This window comes from Solanum dulcamara, chromosome 10 (genome assembly GCF_947179165.1).
Source record: "Solanum dulcamara chromosome 10, daSolDulc1.2, whole genome shotgun sequence".
NCBI classification, from domain to species: domain Eukaryota; kingdom Viridiplantae; phylum Streptophyta; class Magnoliopsida; order Solanales; family Solanaceae; genus Solanum; species Solanum dulcamara.
Genome location: NC_077246.1, coordinates 72,734,778 through 72,755,311, shown reverse-complemented (window position 1 = coordinate 72,755,311; position 20,534 = coordinate 72,734,778). Strand labels below are relative to the sequence as shown.

Here is a 20,534-nt window from a genome sequence, read left to right as displayed (position 1 = left end):
ACCCTTGGATGCAATTGTTAAAGACCATCCCGTCTTAAAAAGGTTACAAATTGTGCATCCCACTCTATTTAGATGGTTGTCACGTATCGTTTTATAATATATCATATTACATACTATATTGTCTTGACAAACACTATAACGTCTGGATAGATTGTATCATTTCGCATCATTACATAATGCCACACATGAGCAATTTGAAGGACAAGCCTATAAGAAAAAGCAAGGTACGAAGACCTTACCCCTACCTTGTTGACAAGATAAAGAGACTATTTTCGAAAAACCCTCACAGGGCACTGTAAATAATGAATTAAAACATTTCTTAGCAACAATAAAGATCTCTACATTTCTTGGCAAATTGAATAACAAATCAAAACTTTAGAAAGAGTGTTGCCTCAACATTGGCTGAATTATCTACAGATATAGGCACCATGTATTCACCAAGCATAAGAGATATGCTACACTTATTGCTAAGACTTGCCCCTCATTCTTACAAGATGCACAAGTATAAACCTACAACAACCAAATATTAACACTTTCTAAAAGACAACGTTTTCGGATTTACGGAGCACCTTACAAATGAAATCCGAAGACATTGAGGTTCACAGCCGCCCCCAAAGAACCTTGCTGACACATCTATGATCTTCAAATAGTAACATCCGATGATCAGCAGAAGTAATCCCTGCAGAAAAGAACCAAAAAGTTAAGGTTAAGACGACGTTCAGCCAAGTTAACTATCATCGTTGACAAGATAATAACTTCTAGCTTGGACGCATTGATGTTCTGAGAATGGTAAAGGGAACGAGCAAAGTTTCTCTTTTTTACATTTGCGGGATAAATTTGAGAGCGGGGTACAACAGAGGTGGATTCAGGAGTTAAATTTATGGGTTCAATAACGACAACAATGAACCTAGTGTAGTCCCATAAGGGGAGTCTGAGGAGGATAGAGTGTACACTGACCGTACCCCTACCTCGAGGAGGTAGAAAAACTATTTCTTGAAGACCCTCAGCTTGAGTAACGAACATTAGAGTAGCTAAATGGGTTTATATCTACTATTTGTTGCAAAAATAATTTAAAAAATAAATAAACTATGATCCGCATTGAAAGTACTGGATTCAAATGAACCCGGTACCAATACTTTGGATCCGCCTCTGGGGTACGGGATAATTAAGGAGCAAGAAATTTAGCAACTACGTCTTGAAAAACTTTTTTTGCTTAGCATGTTTCGAATATTCAAAAAACGCAGAAATGATACGTTCTCCAGCAAGTTCCCTGGAGTGGCTGAATGAGTATATACCTTAGAGCCCTAAGGCAGAGTTTAAGAATTCGATCTCACAAGCTTCACTTGAAGAACCTAAAAAGTCCGGCGTTAATTAGGTAGCTGAGCAAAAGTACCACTATTTGGGCTACAACCCCCGACCATCATCTTCTCATAAATGGCATATGCACCATCTGGATCACCAGACTTGCTGTACCCTCTAATAAGAGCATTATATGTAAAAACATCGGGTTCAAGACCGAGTTGCTGAAGTTCTTCATACATCCTTCCAGCATCCTCCAACATTCCAGCAATCCCAAGATTGAGTATCAAGGTATTATAGGTATAAAGATTCGGGGTGATTCCTCTGCTTTTCATCTCATCAAGAAGATACAGTGCTTCCTTCATTTTACCGGACTTCCCAAGACCGTTGATCATAAGGTTGTAAGAAACCAAATCAGGATCAAGACCAGCTGATTTCAGTTCCTCAAAGTAGTACAGAGCATCGTCCACCTTCCCGGCAGAGCATAAGCAATCTACAAGAATGGTGTACGTCTTCAAATCGGGTCTAACTCCTTCTTTATTCATTCTGTTAAAGAGATCACACGCAGATTTCAGATCACCGGCCTTCCCAAACCCATTTATGAGAATGTTGTAGATAACGGAATTAGGTCGGCATCCATAGTCCGCCATTTCCTCGAAAAAGTCCTTTGCTTTGTCGAAATTTTTAACCTTCAAAAGCCCATCTATGAGAGGACCATATGTACAAGGAGTAGGCATAAACCCTAAACTTACAAGATCATAGTAAAAATCTATTGCTCTCTCTACTTTATTAGACTTCACCAAACCAGAAATGAGAATATTGTAAGTTATCGCGATCGGCTTACATCCTCTGTGGAGCATTTCCTCATACAGCTCAAAAAGTTCATCAACCTTCCCAGACTTTCCAAGTTCATCAAGAAACAAATTATAGGTATAAACATCCGGAGCACAACCGGAGGCATTTTTCATCTCCTTGAAAAGATTCCACGCCAATTCTTTAAGATGAACATTCAGAAGTCCTTCAACCAAGGGATAATATGATCTTAGTGTTGGACGAATTCCGAATGTGTTCTTGAACTTTACAAAAAGATCATGAGCATCAAGGGCTTTCTTTTGCTTGCAAAGAACTCTAATAACAGGTATAATTATTAAGTCATTGCTGCAAATATGATACGATGCCAGTTTTTCCGCAAAAGAAATGGAGTGATCTAATTCAGCTTCACCCAAAACACCTTCCATCATTTGCAGCCAAAAGGATCTATCTGACCTATTCAAAGCCTGGTAAACAAAACCGTCCACAATCTTAACAGCATCCTCAATTAAACCGTCTTTCACAAGAATAGGTAGAAGAGCATATACAGTTACACAGTCGGGATACATTTTCTTCTTCATCTGATGGAATAGCAAAAATGCTTCGGTTACCCTTTTTTCTTTAGCCAACCCAAACATAACAGTGTTATAACTGAAAACATCTGGAAAACAATTTGGTCCTGTCATTTGATAAAGCAACGTCAAGGCAGTGTCAACCTCACCATTCTTGCAAAGACTATCTAAAAGTGTATTGTAAGTGATTGTGTTTGGGGAACACCCCTGAAGAGCCATGCTATCAAGTAACTCATAGGCCTCTCGAATCTTCCCCTCTTTTCCTAATCCAGCCAGTAAAGTGTTGTAGGTCACAACAGTAGGAGTCAGTTTCATATCCTTCAATCTGTAAAACATTGCCCACGCCTCATTAGCCCGACCATCCTTATAAAGTATGTCGATCAATGAATTGACTACAATCACATCAGGATCACAACCACTTTCTATCATCTCGGAGAGTAATTTAATGGCTTCATCAACTTTCCCTGCATTACTATAGCATTTCATCATCATGTTGTAGGAGATAGAATTCGGAACATATCCACTCTCTCTAATTCCATCAAATATACGTTTCGCCTCTCCAAGCCTTCCCATTTCTGCTATACTATACAAAGATGCATTGCAAGCAACAACGTTAGGCACGATTCCATGAGCTTTCATCTTCTCAAATGTTTCCAGAGCTTTATCAGGCTCGCCTGATTTTCCGTAGTAGTCAATAAATAGGATATACGTGTAAGCTGTAACCTCAACTCCGAGAGATTCCAAGCTATCAAACAACTCCAATGCTTCATTAACTCTCTTCTTTCTTAGCAGGCCCCTAATCAATGAATTGTATGTATGAAGATTCGGTAAGATTCCTTTTTCCTTCATTACATCTAATGTAGCAAATGCTTCACTGACCTTACCTACTTTGCACAAAGCATCAACAAGTATGGTAAAAGAGACGACGTCCGCTTTATAACCATCAGCCTCCATCCTATCCAAGAAGTCCACTAGAGAGTCCAAGTCACCACGATCACTAAGCCTATCTAGCAAAGTGATGTAAGTCACTCGATCAGGTTTATGGCTACCAGATTTCATCTTGAAAAATACTTCTTTAGCAATATCTAGCTTGCCAGCAATGCAAAGAGAATCAATGAGTACTGTGTAAGTAACAACATCCGGACCACAACCTTCATCATCCATTCTTTTTAATATAGCACAAGCATCATCAATCTTTCCAGCCCTTCCAAGCACTCTAATGCAAATGGTAAAAGTATAAATATTCGGTCTTAATCCCAAACCATCCATCTCGCTTAACAATTTCATGACTGTTTCAGTGTCCCTTCTTTTACCACACGCAACCATTAGTGCAGAGTATGTTTTAAGACTAGGCTTAAGCTTTTCCGAAATCATCCTTCTATAAACCTTTAAAGCTTCCTGCCAAAACCCTGCTTGAAGAATCAGATGTATCAACCCATTGTACGAGTAAGCATTCAACGCAAACCCTGCTTTCTTCATCCTTTCAAGAGCAAACGGAGCTTCACGTATCCCTCCCCTTATATGAAGACGCTTAAATATAATCAAATAAGTATCCAAACTCCTATATATTATCTGTTTCTGCATCAAATCAAACACTACAGCCATATCATTAGTCCTTTCAAGAACCCTCAAATACTCCAACATGTAATTACAGGTCTCTGTAGTATGCACAACCCTAGGCATCTCTGCTACCGATTTGAACAAAGCTAAAGCTTCAGTTGGTTCCGAAATCGACCTCAAGTTCCTCAATACTCCCTCAGCCGATATTCCATTTCTAGGTTTCTCATTCACCAACACAACATCATTGGAACATTTCATAACAAATCTTGAAAAACCCACATATTTTTTCCTAATTTTATCACAATTCATCACTAACCCACCTGGGAAAAAACTCAAATTCCTAGCCAACACAACATCATTGGAACATTTCATAACAAATCTTGAAGAACCCACATATTTTTTCCTAATTTTATCACAATTCATCACAGACCCACCTGGGGAAAAATTCAAATTCCTTGCTAACATAACATCATTGGAACATTTCACAACAAATCTTGAAGAACCCACATATTGTTTCCTAATTTTATCACAATTCACCACAGACCCATCAGGGAAAAAACTCAAGTTTCTTGAAAATCTTCCTCTAACTGAACACCCATTACCACTAGTAGATTGTCTAGTCTCAGTAACAGATACACAATTGAAATTATTGCAGCAAATTGCTGAGGAGCTAAGTACAATCACTCCCATGGCAAAAAAGAAACTTAATTTATATGCATAAACTTACATGAGAACAATCTGACCAAGTTCTACATAAGAAATGTAGAATCATGAGAGGAAAAAAATTGTTTTTTTTTCTGCTGAATCTTCAGGTGATTATGGAGGTGGGACTGAAGTGAACATGTGGGTTGGAATTTTGAGTGAGGATGAGGAAGACTTGGATATTTTAGAACAATTTGTGGGATGAAAAAATAATAATAATAAAAAGGTGATATTGGGAAAAAAGTAATTAAAAAAAAAGTAAAAAGGGTAATTAGGAGGAAATTTTATAAGTGGGTGACGTAGAGTATAGAGTGTACACAAATTTTAACACTATCTTGTAAATGTAGAGAAGTTGTTTCTAAAAGACTCTCGGCTCAAGTGTAGCAATTTCAGGTTTGCAGAAGAAATCAGTAACAAAAACGCTAAAACAAATAAGAGAAGCAGTATAAAGCCCAAAAGAAAGAATACGAACAACAACAAAATGGTGATGTAGTCGAAACCTAGTAAACAAATGATGATAGATATAAAAAACTAGAACTACAAAAATATGACTAGTACAACGACAAACACTAACAAGCAAGACAACACTCCACTACCTATTAACCTTTTATCCCGATATGCAACTTCCACACCCTCTTATTTAATGTTATGTCTTTGGTAATGAAGATGCGTATGTTCTATCTAATCACCTCTCTTCAATGCTTTTTCGGCCTATCTTTATCCCTTCTCATGCCTACTACATCCAACCTCTCTTACTTTCTCAATGGAGCATCTGCATATCTCCGCTTCACATGTCCAAAACAACACAATCTCGCTTCTTTCATCTTGTGTACTACGAAGGTCACCCTTACTTTATTCGGACCTCATTCCAAATCTTATCGTTCCTAGTATGTTAACACATTCATCTCAGCATTCTCATTTCTGCAACATCCATCGTTTGAACATGAAAATTTTTAACTGGCAAATACATTGTAGTGTACAAATATATCGTCCTAACCATCACTCTATAAAACTTTCTTTTAAATTATAGTGATACATTTTTATCATATAAAACTCCGAAGGCAAGCCTCCACTTTATTCAAACTGCACCAATACGATGTATGACATCGTCATTGATGTTCCCTCTTTAATACTTTTTTAAATAATAAACTAATTATTTATGACAAAATATCATAAAAATGCAAATAAGAGAATAATGAAATAGTCTCTTTCTTTTTGTTTGGGAGTAAATTTAAAAAGATAAAAATCATTTACACTTTCTACTTTACTATAAAAATTACATGTTTCCCTCAATCTTGAAAAATACACATTCTCCCTACTTTATTCTGTGCCTAAGGTCGTACTCGTAGGAGGGTAAGTATGAAGCTTTTTATATTATAGGGAGAGTGTATTATATTCTGTGAAGCATTTTCTCTGTTCAGTTGAATTCATATAGGCTTTAAAAATGGAATCAGCAGCTGTTTCAGTTGTAGACAAGCTAAAATCCTTTGCAAAATCCACGCAGGATTACGCTTCCGGAGTGTTCAGCCGCCGCGAAGCTTCCAATCGCCGCAATCCGGTAAATTTAACTGTGGATTTTTTTTCCAGTCATTTAATAGAGACCCATTTGCTTATAAATTGTTAAAAAGTAAAATTTTGGCTTGCGGAGTGGCCTAGGTGGTTGATGAAGTGAGTTGAGAAATATGAGGTTTTATGTTCAAATTCCAATAAAGACAAAAGACTAGGCGATTTTTTGCTATCAATCCTAGCTTTGACGGGCGAGTTAACTGATGCTTGTTGCTTGTGTGAGGTGGTAGAGAAAGACACTAGTGATTTCTTGCTGTATGTCCTAGCTTTGATGGACATAGTTATCTGGTGCTTGGTGCTTGTTGTAAGGTGTTAGACAAAAACACTAGTGATTTCTTGCTATATATCCTAGCTTTGATGGACACAGTTATTTAGTGCTTGTTGCTTGTGTGAGTTGTTAGACAAAAACACTAGTGATTTCTTGCTATATATACTAGCTTTGATGGACATAGTTATCTGGTGCTTGTGCTTGTTGTAAGGTGTTAGATAAAAACACTAGTGATTTCTTGCTATATGTCCTAGCTTTGATGGATAGAGTTATCTAGTGCTTGTTGCTTGTGTGAGTTGTTAGACAAAAACACTAGCTATTTCTTGCCATCTGTCCTAGCTTTGGTGGACATAGTTATCTAGTGTTTGTTGCTTGTGTGAGTTGTTAGACAGAAACACTAGTGATTTTCTTGCTATCTGTCCTAGATTTGGTTGGACATAGTTACCCGGTGCTTGTTGCTTTTGTGAGGTGTTAGACAAAAACAAGCTTTGATGGACAGAGTTACCTAGTGCTTGTTGCTTGTGTAAGGTGTTAGGTATCTCGTGGAATTACTCGAGGTATGCGAAAGCTGGTCTGGACACTATGATTATCAAAAGAAATAATATAGACACCCATTTGTTTGTAGTATGCATTGTTAAAAGTAAAATTTTGGTGTCTCATTAAGTTTGTTTAAGTTTACTTAATATGGAGGTAGAAATTTAGGGTGGAAGTTTAGTAGGTAGTCGAGAGTTGACTAATTTTTCATTTAAGATTTGTTATTATTACCGTCGTAGTATCTTATTCTTCGATTTTATTATTACTTGTTATTTCTTTGTTTCGGTTATCTATTTGTTGTTGTTAGTGTTCTTTTCTCAATTATTTTCGGCATGACTTCTTCACTATTGTATTTCCTTTTCATACCTGATTTGATATTCTTTACTTGGACGGAGGGTCTATTGGAAATAACCTCTCCCTAAGGTATGGGTAAGACTGTGTGTACACTACCCTACCTAGATCCCAATCGTGTGATTACACGAGGTATGTGTTGTTGTTTTCAAGTATTAGTTCTGATACATTTCAGTTTCCCTATGCAAGCTGATTGGCCAGTCATTACATAAAAAACCTATTTGCTCTAGTATGCATTGTTGAGTAGTAACATTTTGGTGTCTCATTAAGGTTATTTGAGTTTCATTGGTTTTGTTTTCAAGTATTAGTTAGATAATTTTTATTTTTTTCACCTGTTGAAGTTGATTGACCTATAGAATATAACTAGAGAAAGTAAAAAGAGACTTATGCTATGCTGGTTTTGTTCTGTGGAATGGATTAATTCTATGGGCTTTATTGGATTTTAAGTATTTGGATATTATGAGGTTACATTTCTGTTGGGATGGACACTGGATGTTTTTTTTTTGTTTCTTTTAACAATGGAATGTGGGGGCACATCGACTAATCCATTGGGTACCTACTACCTTCCACCAACAAAATTATTGGTTAACTTTGTCCCCCAACATTTAGGTTGATGGAAAGACACTTAGTTTTGCATATTCTAGGATTCGAACCTTGATTACCAAGATTGTTAAAATGAGAAAGGTTGAGGGACTTGTTCTTAGTTCACAAATTTGAGCCCTGCGCCAAGTGAACTAACTACTAAGTCTTGTATTTAAGTTGAGAAGGATAGAGGCTAGAGCGGCAAATCCATCATCCCCGAGTTTCGAAGGCTATGGTGTTGGCCCAAAGGGCTGGCTCCTCGCGAAGATCACGGTCATTAAAGAAGTTTGTTAAAATGGCTATTCGAATTCTAGGCCACCCTATTGGGACAGGTTCAATAGATGTTTTGGGAAAAAGGGAACATCATTGGGTCACATATATATTATATTCAATCTTTCCCAACTTGGGATGCCAAAAGAATGTGCAAAGAGTTATTAAGATAGAGTGAGGGATCCAAGCAAGTATAAAATTGTCGATAGGATTTCTTTTAACATTTCTTCAAGATAACAGCTACTCCTTCATGTGGATCTTATTTGAAACAAATGAAAATCTAAAGGGAAAAGTGAAAACAGTAAAAGTTATGAAAATGGTAGTCTTTGGCTCTTTGTAGAAGGTGGCAGTTAAAGGTCAGGGGAAGGTGAGATTATATACATCCTTACAGACAGACCCTACTTGTTTACTGTTGATCTAAAGTGGGGTTTATGTGTTACTCATCATGCAACATTCAATTGTGGGACAGTGTTATAAGGAAGTACTCAGAGCTTGAGCTGTCAAATTCTTACTTTACCAGTTACCACAAGCTTTGTTGTTGAGCTCTGCTTTACTCTGATGGGCTTCTTAAGTATGAGAAAGCTCTGGCTGTGTACCCTAACATCATCTAGTTTCTGCCTGTTCGTCTATTTTCTCCGATCTTTTCCATTGCTACAAGATCAAAGTTTTTATGTTTACTATCTGCTGTATTACTATGCCTGTATGATGAGCTTCACAGGAAATACTATTGACTAAAGAATTATCCAGATGTAGCAGAAAAATCTCTTTTAACGATCCTTTTATTTATTAAAAGAAAAAAAGATACTTATCCAGATTATTTTGACATAGTTAGGTTGGAATTTGTTACTCTTATTAGCTGTATGATATCACTTTTTCCCGACATTTTTGCCAATTCTTAGGTAGCAACAGCCTGTATGATGGTGCTTTACAACTCTTCCAATAATATCATTTACAGATTGAGATCTTGAAGAGATTGCAGCGAGAATCTTTTTCAGATATTATGAAGCTAAGAGACAGACAAGAGAAGGTGGAGCGAGTGCTTGCATTCTATAAATCTTCTAAGGGAAGTCCATTCCAAGAAACTAGCACTCACGTAAGAGGAGAATTTGATGCTGTGGGTGCACTGTTGATGATAGGTACCATTGATGAATCCAAGCGCAATGCAATTGAAAGAGCAATTAGGACTGGTATTGATTCTAGGCTGGCTTTTGAAACAACTCTCCGTGAAAAGGATACACTTGTAGCAGAGTTTGTTGGCAGCGAAAGAGGCCAAATGAATATCCTGGGTAGTCCACTTTCTTTAGCAAAAGTTCTTTATGCAGCAAATATCAGTGATTGGTGTTCTGCAGTTGCCATTCCGGTCGGTGGTCGATGCAGAGATGTAGCAGTACCTACAAGTTCAAATGAGGTAAATGCTTCTCAGCGCTGAGTGAGCTTTTTGATTTGTGATCATAGTGATCAATTTCCGTGTTCTATTCTTTTTGGTATTGTCAGTATCGGCAAGAAGTTGCAGAAGTAATTAGGTCAAAAGTTTTATTATCATCCTCCAAAAAAAGATTAGGTCAAAATTCCTGTAAAATGAAGTTGCAGATGTACTTACCAAAACAAAAAAAAAAGAGTTGCGGATGTGTTGTACAAAAATTCTCGCACTTATTAAGAATGATGAGAAATCGACTGGTTGACAAGGAAGATCCCATGGGGGAGGGAGGTCATTACATGGTTGTTGGCTTGTTGCGTATTGTATTTACTTGTTATATTACATCTTTCAGTTGTCTATCTATGTAGCTTCATGTGAAAGCAAGGTTAAGTAATCTGACAAGGAAGATCCCATGGGGAGTCATTAGTTGGTTGTTGCATATTGTATCTACTTGTTATATTACATCATTTTTGGTTGCCTTAATGTACCTATAATAACAAAATAAATTGGGAGTTTTTGCAGGAAAGGGGACTGACTGATTATTCATCATTTGGGCCACCCATGCTGAATCAACTAAATGGTAGTGGAATCGCTGTGATGGTAAAAAAATCAAATACTGTTGCCTCCTTGGCTCAGTTCGTCTCTGCATTGCCACACTCTGATAGACTTTTGTATTGTTTTGGCACATTTGGTCAAGTTGTTTGCCAACTTTCAAGTAATACAAAGCTATCAATCTTGGGCATACACAAAATGGCCAATCTGTCAAGTCAACAGCCTAGACTCACAGCTATGTCGTTGCCTATTGGCATTTTGCAACGTTCAGAGCATTCTGACACGTCCTTGGAGGAAAACGGCCTCTTAGATGGTTCACTCGCCATGACCCTAGAGTCAGAGTTTGATGAAACTACAAAAATTGGTGGTTGGGTAGAGATAAAAAGATCAAATCCCAAATATTTGCAGTGGGCAGTTACTATGTCTGATACCTCTGAGGATGATTTTGGATGGGGTTTGAGCCTTGGTGGTTTGCTACAAGGTCCAAGAAATTGGGACCATTTTCAAGTTGAAAGCTTTCTCAATTTTAACTTAGGAAAAAAGTGCAAGTTGCAACCTGGTCTACTCTATGTGATAGAAGGAGCCACTCAATTTCCTGCATTGATGTTCCGCACTAGTTGGTCGTTGTGAAGTGTACAAGCTGGCTCAGACACAATGATTGGACAAAAAACCTCCCGCGAACAATCTCACCATCCCCTTATAACAGAAATACCCTTTAGCAACTCCCACACAAAAGAGAGAGAAAGAGAGGAGCATTTTATCTACTGCTATAGTACTAACTAATTTTAGTAGTCCAAGTAGTTATAGGACCTCAAGCTTTGTTCACTCCTATGAACTGTTTGGCCAAGCTTTTAGAGGATTATTTTTTTTGGTCAAAGAGGAGTTTCAGAAAATAGTATTTTGTGAGCGTAGCAGTTTATGATTGGCTTAATGATTTAAGAAACCCTTTTGTGGACAAAGGTAAGTATAAGGTTTGCACATCGTCATTTGTGGGATTATACTAGATAGGCTATTGTTATTGTTCTGGATGATTAGATAAATAGTTTACAACTACGTGTTTGCTCGATTTCTCAAAGTGTTTTGTGAGTGTTACAATACAAAGAAGATATAGCACTTTTGTTGACAAGGGTAAGTATAATGTTTGCATACATCGCTATTTGTGAGATTATACTAAATAAGTTATTGTTGATGATTAGATAAATAGTTTACGACTTCGTGTTTGGTCAATTTTGAGGATAGTATTTTGTGAGTGTTACATTGCAAAGAATATAGACACTTTATGACTTGTGTACTATATAAATTAATAACTAATTTGAAACATTTATTATGTGAAATTATAGTTAAATTTTTCATTTTATTTAATAGAAGTGTTAATATTAATATAACAAGATGTTCAATGTAATTTCGTATGGGCATGGAGCTAGTAGGATGTACATAGATTTTATCGCTAATTTTGTGGGGTAGACGGACTATTTCGATAGATCCTCGGCTTGAAAGGGATGTTATCAAAGTAGGATTGCAAGAAAAATATAACGGTTAAATAGCAAGATACAAAACAAATGAATAAATATATAGTAGCACACATAGAAGAATACGAAACCATGCGGTTACCAAATAATACTACCAATTAGGGAGACGAGAAACAGAGGAGGCAGGCCCCTCTCATGTAAGCTGAAATTGTGTCAAATGTTGTCTAGCCACCTTATCTAGTTTTTTTTCCAAACTACTACTTCTCCTAACTCTTCTATAATCAACTTCTTACACCTCCTAATTGACGCATCCATGTACCTCATCTTCACATGTTCGAACTACCTCAATTTCACTTCCTCATCTTATCTGCCACAGATATCATTCCCATCTTGGCAGTCAAAATTTGTTCCTAATCATATCTCCCCTAGTATACCCACACATCCATTCGAACATCTTTATCATCGAACGTTGACATTCTAGACCGACCAACACTTTACCCTGTACAACAATATTGATGTAAGCATCATTTCGTAAAACTTACCTTTAACTCTTAACAACACATTCTTATCACAAAATACTCTAAAAACGACCAGATTATGTGTAACATCGTCATCATTCTCTCCGTCTCCTTGATTAACTATAATTACATTGTTTTGTCCAATTAATAGCTATAGTAAAAAATTAAAATATATTTTAAAAGAATATTAGAAAAATAAAAAATAAATAAAAAAGAAACTTTAAACCTCTCTGGAGTAGTATTAGTACTACTAGGATTTTTCTAGAACCTTTGTGAAAGCTCTAACGCCGCTTTGTTCATCTCCTCCAATTTCTCCAAATCTCTCTCTTCATTTTCAATGGCGGCGAGGATCGCATTGCTGAAGTACCTGAGAGTGGAAGCTCGGCCGGTGCAGCTTCGAAACCCTAGGCTCATCGGAAGCTCATTCAGTCAGCTTTTCAAACGTCACTTCTCGGAGGAAGTAAGGGGATCGTTTCTCGATAAGGATGAAGTTAGGGATCGTGTAATCAACGTCGTCAAAAACTTCCAGAAAGTTGATCCTTCCAAGGTATATCTAACGTATTTCATTTCATATATACGTTTTTTTTATGTTAATCTCTCAGGAAATTAAATTAGGGTTTTGTTGGTGTTCTGGCTAATTTCGAGTTTTAGAATTGGAATGTTTTGCTTACTCTTATGTTGTGTTTTTTTGTACGTTATCCATAGATTTATACAGTGTTTATTATTTTTTAGTAATCGTGTTGTCTGAGCCAGCTTGGTAACTCCCACCCGCACAGGAACAGTTTTTCTTTACCGGTAATTGAACCTGAGAGCTCATCGTTCTCAACCCACCACACGGCCTACGCATTTGGGTTCTTATAGAGTGTGCAGTTTTTCTAGAGGATTGTTGGATTGTATCTTTTAGCTAGAGAACATGGTAATAGAATTTGATTTTAGAACTGAGAAGAAATTTTTTTGGCAGGTGCATTACTACATGTAATGGGACTGATAAAATCATAAGTTGACGGATTAAATTAGGGTTCTGTTCATGTTCTGGCTAATACTTTTTTTGGATTGGAATGTATTGCTCACTTTACATTTCTGTTGTGTGTGTTTTTACGACATTCATGGATTTTAAAGCTGGTGGTCCTATATATTGGGCATATCTTGGCTAATTACATTGGCACCTGCTACCTCCCACCAACACAGGTCTCGGGTAGCTCTATACACCCAAGGCTTGGCCAAACATGAAGAAATCGCCTAACGTTTTTTCCTTCACTTGGAATTGAGCATGGGACCTTATGGTTCTCAACAATCCACCTCATTTACCACTTGGCCAGACAATGTGCAATTTTTCTAGAGGATTGTAGGATTATATCTTTTAGCTAGAGAAAATGATGATAGAAGTTGATTTTAGAACTGAAAAGAATGTATTTTTTTTGGGTTGGAGTTGTACATGTAATGGGACTTGATAAAATCATCTGTTGACTGATAAAATTGCCTAGGGTCTATTGGAAACAACCTCTATACCTTCATAGGATAGAGGTAAGGCTGCATTTGCGTACACACCACCCTCCCCAGACCTCACTATTGGGATTACACTGTGTATGTTGTTGACGGATAAAATTCTAGTAGTTAATGGAAATTTGCAAAAGGATGCTCATGTCCATCTTTTAATCAGCTTTAATATAGATTCAGCTTGAGGGAATTGGTAAGTGATAGCTCACTAGTTGGTAAGACAAAATACACTTGGAATTTCAATAAATTTAGAAATGCCATAGTATATTTCTTTATCTTGATAAAAAAAATTCAACAGATAATATTTTGCAAAAAAAAATGAATATTACCTCGTAGTGGTTTTTGCAACCTGTGGATCGCCCATCTATGATGAAGAAATTGGTTCATTGTCCCTTTGTGGTCTAAAGTAGTGCACTACCCATTGAGTTAACTCATGCTTACAATGTTCGGTGGTCCTTTGGAATAGTGGTGAAAAAACGCAGATTGTCCCTTGTAAATTTTATGCACTAGTGTTATTAAGAACTATCACTCTCTCGTTTAGAGAGAGTGGGTGGTGGTGAGATATGAAAAGGGGGTAATTTGAGCTGTGAGGTACAAAGATTCTAACTATAGGGAGCTATCTGCTAGTTGCTAAGTAGCACGGGGAGGTAACTTGCAATCCTTATATCTGTTATGCATACTTATAGTGTAGGTTGCCAATATTAGAATACAAGTCTATTGAAAACCTCTCTAGCACCCAAGGATGTGGACTAGTAATCAATGAAGTGGTTGAGAGCCATGAGGTCTCATATTCAAATCCTATCAGAGGCAAAAACATTAACATTAGGTGATTCTTCCCATCTGTCCTGGCCTATTGCTAGTGGGAGTTACCAGGTATCCCGTGGAATTAGTTGAGGTGCATGAAAGCTGGTCTGGACACCTTGGTCATAAAAAAAAAGCCTCTCTACCCCACAGATGTAGGGTAAGGTCTGCGTACATCATTATCCTCCCCCGGCCCTACTTGTGGGATAACACTGGCTATGTTGTTGTTGTATTAAGTCAAGTGTAAAATAAATATCAATTGTTATCAGTCTTAAACTCTAGCTGGCTAGCAGAGGAATAGAACAAATAGAGAGGAAAACTTTTTCCGTATTAGTAAGTCATTCGAGGTTATTGACAAGAGGATTCTTTTACGAGTTCATTTAAAAGTGGTTTTGCGAGTTTATGAAAGGGTATTTGAGAATACACCACCTCAGTTCTGGAAAGGCGGGATCAAAAGGTCAGAAATGTGTGAATTTTCATACTAGAAGAAAATGCAATATATATGGAAGGTAGTCACTAGTCACGATAGAAAAAAAATCAAAATGTTAATGCAGGAACAAAATATTTCATCATTGTCGATGAGGAATCATATGAAATCAGAATATAATTCCTCTGTCCTGGCTGCAAATTTAATTTGGGAAATTCCTTAGGAGAACCAAGTAAAAAGTTATAGGTAAATCCAACATAAAGAATTTCTGCGGGTATCAAGGTTAATGAGATGGATTAGATGGATTTTTGTTTCAGATTTCCTTCAAAGGAGTTGAGAGAATCAAAATAAGACGTTGGCACTTAAAACTTATGCCATTATTCTTGAAGATAGCGTAGTGATGGATGTCACTAGGAAGGCTTGGAACCTTGGACCATACGGAAACAATCTGGTGATATGTGGATATGTATGTTTGTTCAAACATGGGAACTCAGGAATGATGGAATCGTCAGTTTGATTACTGATTAGATCCCTTCGGGAAAAATCTTGACAAGCATCCATTTACATTAGGTAGGGTGGTCTAAAAATGTTACTACTATGGGCAGAGACAGCAGCATGTGTAATGGCAAGAAAAAGATGGGGAGTATAAGAAGATTGACTATACGCCCATCACAAAGAACATGAGGAAGTTTCATGAAGTGGAGGGTTGTAAAGTGAGCATTGGCGATTAGGTGAATCGACTAGTTAGTGGAAGCAATAATGTAGAGTGATGGGGCTAAATTTTTATTTTTTAATGACATTTAATCTGTTGAATCAAATTAGAAGATGCGAGGAATGAGCCGAAAACGGCTTATGTATTTGAGGGGCCAAGACCATGGTTGGTAACAATAAGAAAGGTGAAATACAAACAATACCTTTTTGCTAGTTGTTTTTGGGTAGAGATGAAAACACATGTCATGGTAAAAAATAATGAAATCTAGAAAGACTTATTGTACGTCGGTCACAAGGTTTAAGGAATTGAAGTAGACAAAGGAACCTGCATGCACAAAGTTATGTATTAGCAAACAGTTTCACATTAGGTCACCTAAGTAGTTAATCGAAACAACAATGCACTGTGATGGGTCCAGAATTATTTTGTTTTGAATTTATTGAGTCAAATCAGAGGGGGGAAGGTGTGTCATTCGGTATAATGTGCTTGTGAAGCAATTCCACCAAGGTTTCGAAACTTGCTCATCTTCCAATTCTGAATATTTCTCCTAAACTTCAATTTCCAATGCACATCTCCTTCATGTAGTGTCCAGATGTTTTGGACTGTCATCACTCTGGTATGACACTTGAGTCGGGGAAGGAAATCCTCAACGAACCTTCTCCACAACAACAATTTTTCCTTTTGTTTTTCGTCCCAACTCCATCTCCCAAAATCCTCTTTTAGTTCTATTTCATATCAGCACACTCTTGCGGTGTCCATTGCTGCTTGTTAATTTTGTTGCTCCCTTTGCTACCAATGTGTTATTGTTGTCATGTGTTTCTATACCAATTGTATTTACAAATGCCATTTTTATCTTGCAGGTTGTCCCAAATGCTCACTTCCAAAATGATCTGGGCTTAGATAGTTTAGACACCGTCGAAATTGTGATGGCCTTTGAAGAAGAATTTGGGTTTGAGATTCCGGACAATGAAGCCGACAAGATCAACTCGATAGATTTAGCAGTTGATTTCATTGCATCTCACCCTCAGGCAAAATAAGCGAACAAAATGTAGCTTCGATGAGTACTGATTTCCTTTTATAACTTCTTTTTCCCAATTCAAGTACTTCATTTACTCACTTTCGGCGTGTGGTGTATACTACATATGCTTTCTACTCAGCGCTGTCCTGAAGACGAGAGCTACCATTATCAGCTAGACAAAAATTCAATCTCATTAGATTTGAGCTATATGTTATTAGAATGTTTAGTGCCTATGAAAATAAATCTAGCTCTATGGTAGCATGAGTCAAGATGAAGTTTTAATGGCTTTTAATTTTCATTGTTGGCCAAAAGCCAAAACACGTCTGAAGTTTATATGTTGCCCAGAACTTTGATCAACTGGTTGCATTATGTTGTTTTTTAGTGAATTAATTGATTAGATATTAAACACATTAGTCAATTAGGGGCTAATTCAATCTTATAAGCCTAAGGGCAGCCCGGTGCATTATGATCTGCTCGTCATATCTTGTATTTCTGCAGGATGATGTTTTCACAACTCAAATCGTGATCTTCTATTCATATGGTACCAATTTTATCAGTATTGTTAAGATTTTTAAATACTTATGCTCGTATGAGTTTAGGTTTACATCTTTTAACACCATACTAAACCTACAAATTAAGGGATTAATTTAGAGGTCTAAGACTTGTACATGAATAGATCATTTAATTGTCCATTCCCTTGTGTTATTCTAAGGTAATATTTCTTGGGAAAAACTAATATTTGAGGATAAAACACCGGGGCAGGATCCGCAGACAGATGTGTACGGCAACATGTAATTGACACTACTTCTTGATTGACAACTGTATTTGTTTATTTTCCTCGTTTCAAAAAAATTGAATTGTTGGAGTATTTTTTAGTGTTTAAAATAATTGAATTGTTTAATATTCAAAATATATGTTGGAATTTTTTTCAATTTTACCCTTCATTAATTAAGTTTCCAAGGTTGAGTTCCAAGAATGAATTAAATGAGTATTGAGATTTAGCATGAAGTTTGCAAAGGGCAAAAATAAAAAAACATGACTAATTTATGTCTTTGTTTTTTTCCTTAAAATGTGTGTGTCATAATTCAATAATTTAATTATTTTGACATGGAGGGAGTATTTGTTTTTCATTTCTTAAATAATTATGTCTCTCCATATGATTCGCTTATTGCATTGTTTTGTTATTGTTTTTTTTTTTTTTGGTTAGAAGTAGATTTAGTTATGTAGCAAAATTAAGAGTTCAATACAAAAGTGGTGGGGGGTCTCCCCACGTTTTGGTCCGCTGTACGATCCTTACAACACCGACAATTTTCCTGGGCTTCTTTCTTTATCAGCCTATCTGCCGCCTTGTTCTTCTCCCTGAATAGGTGCTCAATTGATGGATCCTCTAGAACTTGCATAAGATACCTGCACTCCAAAATGATGTTATTAAAAGGCAAATAGTGATTAAGGATCATAGAGATAGCTTCCTTGGAGTCAGTGTTAATGACGAGGGGTTTGAGATTTCTGCTGGCAGCAATCCTTAGTCCAAACAGGATGGCCAGCAGTTCAGCTTGTCTAGAAGTAGTGTGTGCACGATGTTTAGAGAACCCTGCTATCCAGCCCCTTTTATGGTCTTTAAAACTTCCTCCTATCATACCCTTGGCAGGTGTTTTGCCAGTAGATCTATCTGTGTTAAACTTGTAGATCCAGCAGATCCATTGTTTTGTTATCATTATTATCTTTTTGAAAAAAAAATGTTATGTAACTGCTTTTAAATGTTTTAAATTTGCATACATTCTATTCCATGGGTAGAGCCAGGTAAGATCGAACCCTCTTGGCGAAGTCCCAGAGCAATTCACAACCTCTGACATAACATATGACCTTCCGATGAATATTTTATGGATGCACTTTGTGATAATCTGCTTATTGTGCAATAACCCGCAAATCATACAGAATATATATGCAAATCGCACTAGGTAAGTCTCATGCGAAAAAATCGTACTAGACAAGTTTCATGCAACGAACTCATGACTGGTTAACAGATGGAGACTGAATTCGATCTTTGGTCTCTCACATAAAGACCCAATTCCCAACTACTCAATCATGTCCCTATAGGCTTCTTCGTGTTTTTACTTCTTATTATTTTGATTACCGCCCTAGTGAAAATTATAGTTCTTTAATTGCTTTATTATTTGGAAATCTCACTTGTAAATTTATATCGAGTATATTATTATTGTGGTTCTTGTCCTTGTTATTATAGTATGTCTGTCGACAAAATCTAACAACAAAAGAAACATTTAAAATGAAAAGAAAAAAAAAAAAGGCTTTTGTCTGAATCAAGCTACGTGCTGGCCTTTTTTAAAAAAAAAATAATAAAAAATTAAAAAAATAATATATCAAGGCTCGAATCCCGAGACAATGTCATGTGAGTTGTGATCCTGTAGCAACTGCCAAGCTGGAATACCACGTGGATTCTTCCATATTGTGGGGTCTACCTCTTTGTTTTGTGGGGCCCGTATGTAGAAAGAAAGAACATGGTTTCATACTTGCTCGCACGCTCTCTGCACGTGACCTCCATTAGTAATTTGTTTTTTTTGGTATGATTTAGTCCACAATTTTCATTTGAATTTTATTTAATAATATTAGTTTAATTTGCTGAGGTCAAAATAGTAATGAAAGTTAACATGTCTTTTCTACAAACAAACTCATAGTTACGTGACAACCACACACACGTAATGAAGGTTTGTGCCCACAATATTTTACGTTCACGTTAAATTAATTCGGTAAATTAATTACACTTTGAAAAGGTTTCACATAAATAGTATATTTTGACGTTACTAATTTCACAATTCAAATCCATAATTAATAGGTTCATTCACATTTTTTATTGTGAGAAATGTTAAGTATTTATCCTTACCATTAATAGTGTTTCAGCGGAAAATGGTGAAACTTCACGTGTCTAAATTCCTGAAATTTTGACTGTAATTTTAAATTATTCCTAGATTGGAATTTTGTTAGGTGTTAAAAGAGTAAATAAGATACTTTTTTCTAAAATAACTAGGGGGAGAAGTATCAATTAGACCAATTTTCGTAAATTTTGTGTTATTATATGTGAAAGAGAGCTTTAAAACAACGGTAAATTTGGACATTTTCCATGTACATGTGCAAATTTGGACCTTTTCCATATTATAAGCTAGAAGAATTTCACCTAAAAGCCTATATGGTTTAATTAGGCAAAATATGATAATTATATACTAGGCCAAACTTCAAGGGAGTTGGGAGATAGTGAGGGGACAACAACAACATGCAAATTTAGATCTACTAGTGCTAATATCATGAAAAGAAATTATTAAAAAAAAAATAATAAAAAAAATGATATTTTTCAAAGAGGAAGAAGAGGGTCATTTTCTATTTTTGGGTGGGTGGGGGTGGGGGATATAGTGGAGCATTGATTTGAAATTAGGCAAAGAAACATATTTGAGAAAAGTCGAGAATCTGTCGAAAATAATCTCTTTATTTTATAAAAGTAGAAATAATATATATAAAATGCTACTGCATATATTCTACTTTCTCCAACCCTTGCTTATATACTATACTGAATATATTGTTGTTGTATTCGTTATTATAAAA

The 20,534-nt window shown here is 36.4% G+C and overlaps 3 protein-coding genes across 5 annotated transcripts; 2 read left to right on the top strand and 1 right to left on the bottom strand.

Annotated features, from left to right (window-relative positions):
• Positions 1–315: 315 nt before the first annotated feature.
• LOC129870363 (pentatricopeptide repeat-containing protein At4g31850, chloroplastic) lies at positions 316–5,110 on the bottom strand. Its single transcript, XM_055945120.1, has 2 exons — positions 1,296–5,110; positions 316–679 (listed from the first exon to the last, which is right to left on the bottom strand). The coding sequence occupies exon 1, from the start codon at positions 4,929–4,931 to the stop codon at positions 1,368–1,370; it is 3,564 nt and encodes a 1,187-aa protein (XP_055801095.1). The 5' UTR covers positions 4,932–5,110; the 3' UTR covers positions 316–679; positions 1,296–1,367.
• A 1,137-nt stretch (positions 5,111–6,247) lies between these two features.
• Positions 6,248–11,549, top strand: LOC129871462 (uncharacterized). Of its 3 annotated transcripts, XM_055946372.1 has the most exons (4): positions 6,248–6,296; positions 6,448–6,501; positions 9,470–9,922; positions 10,454–11,549. In XM_055946372.1, exons 3-4 carry the CDS (start codon positions 9,515–9,517, stop codon positions 11,111–11,113), a joined length of 1,068 nt encoding a protein of 355 aa, XP_055802347.1. In that variant the 5' UTR covers positions 6,248–6,296; positions 6,448–6,501; positions 9,470–9,514; the 3' UTR covers positions 11,114–11,549. The 3 variants fall into 3 exon arrangements, with proteins under 3 accessions (XP_055802347.1, XP_055802346.1, XP_055802348.1); XM_055946371.1 differs by lacking the exon at positions 6,248–6,296 and having other exon boundaries at positions 6,307–6,501; XM_055946373.1 differs by lacking the exon at positions 6,248–6,296 and having other exon boundaries at positions 6,414–6,501; positions 9,414–9,922.
• Positions 11,550–12,714: 1,165 nt separating this feature from the next.
• LOC129871371 (acyl carrier protein 2, mitochondrial-like) lies at positions 12,715–17,328 on the top strand. The gene is made up of 2 exons (XM_055946273.1): positions 12,715–13,017; positions 16,765–17,328. Exons 1-2 carry the CDS (start codon positions 12,808–12,810, stop codon positions 16,939–16,941), a joined length of 387 nt encoding a protein of 128 aa, XP_055802248.1. The 5' UTR covers positions 12,715–12,807; the 3' UTR covers positions 16,942–17,328.
• Positions 17,329–20,534: the final 3,206 nt, after the last annotated feature.

Excerpts from the sequence above, each read along its gene's own strand:
- LOC129870363 (XM_055945120.1), bottom strand. The coding sequence starts at position 4,931 with ATGGGAGTGATTGTACTTAGCTCCTCAGCAATTTGCTGCAATAATTTC.
- LOC129871462 (XM_055946371.1), top strand. The coding sequence starts at position 6,388 with ATGGAATCAGCAGCTGTTTCAGTTGTAGACAAGCTAAAATCCTTTGCA. Across the intron at positions 6,502-9,469 it reads CTTCCAATCGCCGCAATCCG|ATTGAGATCTTGAAGAGATT; the intron begins GTAAATTTAACT and ends TATCATTTACAG. Across the intron at positions 9,923-10,453 it reads TACCTACAAGTTCAAATGAG|GAAAGGGGACTGACTGATTA; the intron begins GTAAATGCTTCT and ends GAGTTTTTGCAG.
- LOC129871371 (XM_055946273.1), top strand. The coding sequence starts at position 12,808 with ATGGCGGCGAGGATCGCATTGCTGAAGTACCTGAGAGTGGAAGCTCGG. Across the intron at positions 13,018-16,764 it reads AGAAAGTTGATCCTTCCAAG|GTTGTCCCAAATGCTCACTT; the intron begins GTATATCTAACG and ends TTTATCTTGCAG.